General features: G+C 39.0%; 1 protein-coding gene across 1 annotated transcript; it reads right to left on the reverse strand.

Moving 5' to 3' along the window:
• Nucleotides 1-913: 913 nt before the first annotated feature.
• On the reverse strand, nt 914-5,517 carry LOC139821725 (protein unc-45 homolog B-like). Its single transcript, XM_071793004.1, has 4 exons — nt 5,394-5,517; nt 4,184-4,513; nt 3,663-4,105; nt 914-3,280 (listed from the first exon to the last, which is right to left on the reverse strand). The coding sequence occupies exon 4, from the start codon at nt 2,787-2,789 to the stop codon at nt 1,941-1,943; it is 849 nt and encodes a 282-aa protein (XP_071649105.1). The 5' UTR covers nt 2,790-3,280; nt 3,663-4,105; nt 4,184-4,513; nt 5,394-5,517; the 3' UTR covers nt 914-1,940.
• Nucleotides 5,518-7,865: the final 2,348 nt, after the last annotated feature.

Genomic DNA, 7,865 nt, shown 5'->3' on the forward strand with positions numbered 1-7,865 from the left:
ATTAAGAGAAAAAATAGAGTAGATAGAATAGAATAGATAAAGTACATAGCTTATTTTCGTAATAGATAGTCATGTGAGATATCGCAGACAAACAAGCTACGATTTCGACTGCAGAAGCAAGTGCTTGTGGAATTTACTTTTGAAGTCGTTAATAGATGAGACGTTACGGATGCCCGAGGGAATATCATTCCACAGTTCAGCGGCGACGGAGCAGAAGGAACGTTTAAAAAATTCCGTACGGCACGGAGGGAGACCAAGAGAGCCGCACGAGGACCGTGTGTCATATGAGGATGCACTTTTCCACGTGAAGTTACTATAGATGACCTGCGGTTTCCTCCTCCATAAGACAGAGAAGGTCAAACTTCCCACGAAGAACAAACGTCGCGGCCCAATTTTCAGCCAGCCAAGTTCATCCAAGTAAGGTGAGATGTGCTCATCCCATTTAACCTTGAAAATGAAGCGGGCTTATTAAAATACATAAATTTTTCTTGTCAAAAAACTTGGCGCTGCTAGAGAGAAAGAGAGAGAGAGAGAGAGAGAGAGAGAGAGGGAGAGAGAGAGAGAGACCTTTTACAAATGTAGATATTACTTATTCTATACTTATTCTATACTTAATTCTAATCGCTTTAAAAATCTAAACTTATCCTAACTTATCCTATACTTAGTAATAAGCCGCATTATTCACCGTCACACACACACACACACACACACACACACACACACACACACACACACACACACACACACATCGCCCACACCCACTCGCTCGCACATACACACCAGGCTGACCTAATTTTGAGGTCTAGCAGCGCCAAGTTTTTTGACAAGAAAAATTTATGTATTTTAATAAAATATTTTTATTTTTTGTACTGTTACCTCTGTAATTCTTTGCGATGCGATTAAATCTTTTAAAATACATATATAAACTTTGTATTTAAATACCTTGTATTCCCTTGTTGGGTTTAAATATTTTAATAAAATATTTGTATTTTGTACTGTTACCTCTGTGTAATTCTTCATGATTCAATTTTTTATTCTAATCGAAGAAAAGCAGTAGTAATATTATACCTCGAAAAAACCTAAGTAACAAGTGGTAGACGTAATCTTTGTATCTCGAAAAATATATGTTCTCTGTAATTGGCGCTGTAATTTAAAAAGAGATATCATTTCTTTTTTGTAATTGTAATAATAGATCACTTGAAGCGCGACTCATTTTTTGATAAGGTAACGTAATTTTGTGATGTGTATCACTTGAGTAATAATTTTTTGGAAATAAAAATAATACTGCTTAGGTTTTTTCGAGATTTTTGGAGATACAAAGATTACGTCCACCACTTGTTACTTAGGTTTTTTCGAGGTATAATACTACTACTTTGTTTTTTTTTTCGAGGTTATTTTAACACAAAACAAAGTATATTTTACAAAGAGTTTTAATAGACAGTGCCTCATAGACCAAAAATGACTAAAAATAGATTACATTATGTCGTCTTCTGACGTCACTTTGCTACTTGGGTAGTGTTCTTGCCTTGGGTAGTGTTCTTGCCTTGGTTTTTGCCAATTCTGAATATATGTTTAAGGGTACATATTTAGCATATTTATATTTCCGTGACAAATACTCCAAATATCTTAGAAGGTCTAATTGTTCTAATCGACGTGCTCTATTACATTCCCATCTTATCATGACAAGGAGGTCTTGTCGACGTTCTTCTTGTTTAGATCGTTCCGCACCATCCTCTAAAGCAATGGATGCCAATTCCTTAATTGATCTTGTTTGGCACGGTATCATTTTTGCTCAATACCGTGAGTAGTTTCATTACGTCTGTTTCCATGAGTTTTACAGCGATGTCTTTCGTGCTTCTCAACATTTTTATCACAATTATAATACTCCTTTCTTTTATGTCACAGTCTGGATTAGTGAGTAAAAGGCGTAAAGATTCCAACTAGAAATTCGAGTCAAGAACTTTCTCACAAGCCTTTTTGTTGGCCGCCGTCAACGTCATTAGAGTTCCAGCTGCTGCGAACTTGATTTCTTGATCCTCTTCCTTGCACAATAAAATAAGATGCTTAACTCGAGAATTGTCCTGCTCGAAATATTGGATAGCGGCTTCACGGCTTATAAACAATAGGTATAAAAGGGTTAGGGATTTATATTTTAAAGTATTATCTTCCTCATACAGAAAGGCCTCGATCTTCTGAAATACTCCCTCCTTGATCATATGTTCTCGCATGCTATCGTTGACTGTAGCTAGATGACACAAAACTATTAGAATCGCGTCATTCTCATGAACGGGACGTTCTGGCTTCAGATTTATGATCGGCCGAACAACTTCCATCATCATCTGACCAGGAAATGCAACCTCAGGAGGTATCGTGAGTGCCAGTTTGACCAGACCTTCCGAGGCTTCCTTCTTTCCCTTGTTTGTGCCATCCAGCGCTAATGACAACAATGTCTTCGAGCCGCCTTGTTGAACAATTATTTCCCTAACTGAAGCGCATATCAAGTTGAAAACGCAGGCTGTCAATTCCTTGATGTTTCGGCTGTCCGTTTTGGCGAGGTTCATTAGAGCGCTGATCACGCCGACCTTCGCTAACGCGCAGAATCGTTTCTCGAAGTTGTCGTCGTCCAGTTCCTCGTCGTGTTCCTCGGGTAAATACTGATCGGCAAACTCTGTCAATTCTATCATCTCGGGTATATGTTCTTGCTCGTTATAAGCGTTGCACAAGTTCACTAACGTTATAAGCACGCTGTAGAGAACTGATTGATCACCAGTCTTGGTGAGCTCGCTCATCGTTTGAATATAGCTTCTTGGTCCCCGATCAATTCCTCTTTGACTTCATCGTCGAAAGTGAGGTACGACAGGCCTTTAATGGCCCATTTTCTCATATCTTTTTCTTTCTCGGGGTTGATCAAGAATCGTCTGCAAACCTCGGCCAATTTCTTCGTTGCTCCATGCGGGAACAGTCTGATAGTCGGCAAACAGAGTGTATCTTTGAAAGTGGACAATTTGCACAAACCCACAAACGCTCGAATCCGAATTGAATCATTTTTAGACTGATACAGGTTCTCCAATATATTTACGCCTCGACGTTTGAACACATTGGCTTTTTTATATTTGGTGATAGCGGCAACAATACATTCGCAAACCACTTTCTGTTGCAACACGTCATCCGTTTCCGCCATAGCGAGGATCATCTCAATAATTTCTTTTTTACAGATAATTGCGTCCGCAACATCTAACGGGCCCAATAATAAGGTTGTCATCGCAACCACTACACGCACCTGTAAAACAGTCGGTTAACAATTTATAAATTTTTCCGTGAAACAATAATTAATTTAAAAAAATATTAAAACAATTACGGTTCAATTTGATTTTGGTTGAAAATAAGAAAAATCTGTGGTAAATTATGCTTCAGAAAATAGTACCTATAGATGACATAGTCATATTTTTCAATAAATTTCAATTAAACTCTGTTATAAATCGTATTTTAATTTAAAACTTACAGAATGTATAATATCGAAAATAAAAAAACATCTTTTTTGACATTTTTGCTTTAAAAGTAGAGTTCAAATTGATCAAATGGGCTATAATTAAAAAGAAATTCGACTATTTATTTTGGAAATTTAAATAAACAGAAAAGATCGGAAATTATAAAATTTATACCTTGGATTCTATGACAGGCAAAAGCAATTTATCTTTAATAAATTTATCAATAGCGTTGATAAATGTGTTCGTATCCTTAGCATAGTACAAGTTTTCATATATTCTTGCTAAGCACCCGCTGGTTATAGTTTGCGTGGAAGACATGATGTTCATCGAGGATTCGTATTTGTATTCCTCCATTTCACTGGCCACTTCCATTAAGCCTTCGCAACTGCGAAGCTCGACCAATCGTTTGACCCAATTTAATTCAGTATAATGCGAATGTTATGCGTAATGAATTCTATTAATGCGTCTCTAGCAAGACCTGTTATCGTTCTACTCGTTACACTATTTAACAAACACGACAGAATCGTGTCAGTTTCTTTCTTATGTGGTTTGCACAACGACTTGTCGGGTTTTGAATCGAGTTTATTATTCATGCCGCTATAAGCGTTCAATATATTCTGAAACCGAAATATACAATAAATTTTTAATTACTGAAATATGTGTATGCTAACTACGTTCTAATCGATAATATTTACCTGTAAACAATATTGAGACGCGTTGACTCTTTTTATAGACGTGCTATTCATCATTTCCAGACACCAAGGCAAAATAACGTCTATATCATAATGGACTCGGTGTGACTAAAATTGTTTTTACATAACTCGCCTACAATACAAATCGCGCTACAGATCACTTTCTCGTTCTTTTCAACTTTCACAAGTTGTGCGATTTTGGATACCGTCCTTCTTGAAGATCTCCTCGGCAACAGCTTTCTCACGTGCAAAAACTAGCAGATTATTTATAGCGGTTTCATGTTTTTCTCTATCTGCACTCTCGTTAAATGCTAGATCCATCATTTCTAATACCTAATACAAAGCAAAATTAGGCGTATATTTTTAAATATAATCATTTATAACAAAGATATAAATAACTATAAAAGATAATATTTGTATGATGTAATTTTTAGATATATAGAATGTGTAAACTATTAATTAACAAGACTTAATAATTATATAATAAAAGAGACAAAAACTCAAATCGGTTTGTCAAATTATATGTGATATTGAGTAAAACAAAAATTCTTACTAATATATATATATATCCAGTATGAAAAATGTGTTACAATTAATTTTCACACTATCCATATATAGATATATTTATCATCTTTTATGAGTTAAGGGGATCCTGCAGTGACTGGCGAACTTCCTCGATGTCGATAATGTCAACCTTTCTAATTTTGTTTTCCCTATATCTGTCTTTGTCTAACGAAATGACATCTGTCCTTTTTTCAATTGCTCGCCATCTCTCGCAAGATCCGGCAACTACTGTTGCTGCTCTTCTTGTCATTTGTATCCGTATTTGCATTACTAAAATAATTTTTCGATGGATCTTTTTTTGTACGCATTGAATCTTACTTCTACTTGCACGATTATATTCCTACATGTTTTCCCAAGGGCAGATGATAAAAATTATGTATGTATAAACTGCAGAATTTTTGTTTTAAGCAAATATTGTCGTCAGGTGACAGCTGCGTATGTGCCCAAATAAGTAACATTTTTAATTTTTTGGCGTTTTTGATATAAAATCGCGTTTTCTGCCCTAGATTTTTGTGCGGACTTTAATTCTAGACCAAAAACTTGCAATTCTGTAAAGCCAATTGAAAGATCCATCGATTAACGATAATGTCGGTAAATCATACGGCTGCAGGATCCCCTTAATGCAATATCTTGGAACTATAATACTTACATTTTTCTCACGACGTTTTTGTACAATTTCAAGTAAGCGCGCCACTAGGACTGGTTAGAGGGGTCTCTAGTTAGAGGGAGCGTGTGTGAATTCGTCATGGGTAGTGTCCCTGAATAGAGAGTCTGGTCAAGAGCCCCACAAAATGGCGTCTATAAGTGGTGGGGGTAAATGTTCGAGGTGCGTACCGTGCGTGCACTCTGGCACTTTTCACTTTCACCGCACGAGCGGCACGAGGTTATGTTGTGACCGAACGATGCATAATCGGGCCACGGGGTACGCTATTTTGTCCTATTAGTCATCGGTCACCACTCGGTTTAACCTTTATGTACCGAGAAGGTAAGTATTCGTAATGAAAATCAGCCAAAATGTGAACGATTTGTTTAAACAATTTTATTTTTTCAATCCCGCCACAACTGCTCGATAAGCATCGCCTGAGCTCTGGATACCGCTAGGTATGACCTCAATCGGCCAGCCAGGGATACTTGTTATCCGGACAGCTGCTTGATCAGGTAATTACCTTAACCCTTCGACTTTTCAGATTCCCGCCACGGTTGCCTCCTATGGGATGCTCTGCCGTTCACCTCCACTATCGATCATTCATCTACCTCATCCGTGGAACTATGATAGCCGGACAACCGCTTGATCGGCTAAGTCCCGACATTAATATAAGTAAAACGCTATTAATTCTCTTTTATTTTCAGGTTTCGTCGACAGCTGCTTCATCACCATCGTCGATGTCGTAGATCACCGCTGCTCACCGATGTCTAGGATCAACGCGTCTAGGAGATAGCCGGACAACCAGGTAAGTACGAGAACTGTCCGCGTAACTACAATTAATATCAACCTTTTTCAGGTTTCCGCCACGGTTTCCTCATCAATGGCCTCCTCTGAAGTAGAAGCTGTGATGACCTTGAAGATCGGACCACGCTATCACCAAGATGGCCGGACAGCCGCTTGTTCAGGTAAGTTTTCAGGTAAGTAATGATATTTTCGTCTGGATTTTTGCAAATAACGATTGCTTTTATTGTTAACTATAGTTGCACAATGTTGGTGGTTCACAATTAACGATTACCACACAAGATGGCGGTCGCACGTCTCGCAAAGTGCGATTTCGCGATTCAGGTACGCGAAAACCCGTACGTCTTTCGTATCGACGTCACGTAACGCTGTTGGCGGGCGTTATACTACCACGCCGGACGGATGAGCTAACTAACTTTATTAAAAGAACTATATACAACGGGAAATGTCAAGATTTCCCAACTCCGTCCTCGGAACGTTGGTGATTCTTAAAATTCTATACGGGGATGTCCCCCTCGTCCTGTGACTCGCCTTCCCCGCTGGACAGGCTGGCGAAGTCCTCGGCCTCCTCCTCCGGCTGCTCCCACGGCTGCTGCGTCGGCAAGGCGGTGACGGTGATCGTGTCGGTCACCGTGACCTGGGTCATTTCGATCCGGTACGCGCTGTCGAAGGCTTCGGCAGCGCGTCTGATCGCCTCTAGTTCGGCGGGAGAGCCCCATAGGCGCGCGTCTCCCGCCAGTTGCACAGAGTGCTGCACAATTTGTCGACCTACCGTCGGCGACGGCGTGCTACGCCGGCTGCTCCCTGCTACTCGCCGCGGCTGCGGCGTCGCCCGTCGCTCCGCTCGGCTGATCTGCTCCGGCGTCAGTCGGGTTATGACGACCCTCGGTTGGCTGAGCAGCTGGCCGCGCACCGTCTTAGTGCACGGCTTCAATGTCAGCTTATGTTACGACTCACGAGGACAAAAGTACACACGATGCCTTCTTGTTGCATATCAAAGTGCAATAATTCTTCGAAAAAACATTATTATATGTTTCGCATTCCAACAGACGTTGAGAGAAGAAACGAATGGCTCAATAATATTGGTAGATCCGATTTGGACCCTTCAAAGCTTTATTTTGTATGCCAGGTAAGCTTTATGTATCTTTATATTTGCAACATTTACAATCGCGATTACTATTCCTTATATGCAACAGGTACACTTTGCACCCGAAATGTGGGAACGCCCACGGGTTGATGGAAAAAAGAAATTGAAAAATTGCGCAATTCCAACGATGTGTTTGCCAGATAAAAGTACAAACGTAGCTGAAATAGGTTCAAATGTAAGTTTTTACTGCAGTTTTATTGCAATAAATCTGCTTTTAAGAATTTACATGCCAATATATTTATAATTAATAATAATATAGTGTTATATATTTATTACAGATCGACGTCAATACTGAAACAGCAAACAAATTAGAAGACAAAACAAATTATGAAGACTTCTCAGACAATGTGTTAGCAAAGGATATAGAAGAAATAGAATCAACTATTAATATTGCTGAATCATTTATCGAATTGACAAGAAACATCCATAATGAAGAAACAGAAAATTCAATCTCGATAGTGTCAACACCCATTTCACAAGCAATTATACCCGTGCCACTCAACAATTCAATAATTAGAAATTCTATT

Source organism: Temnothorax longispinosus, chromosome 11 (assembly GCF_030848805.1).
Source record: "Temnothorax longispinosus isolate EJ_2023e chromosome 11, Tlon_JGU_v1, whole genome shotgun sequence".
Lineage (NCBI taxonomy): Eukaryota > Metazoa > Arthropoda > Insecta > Hymenoptera > Formicidae > Temnothorax > Temnothorax longispinosus.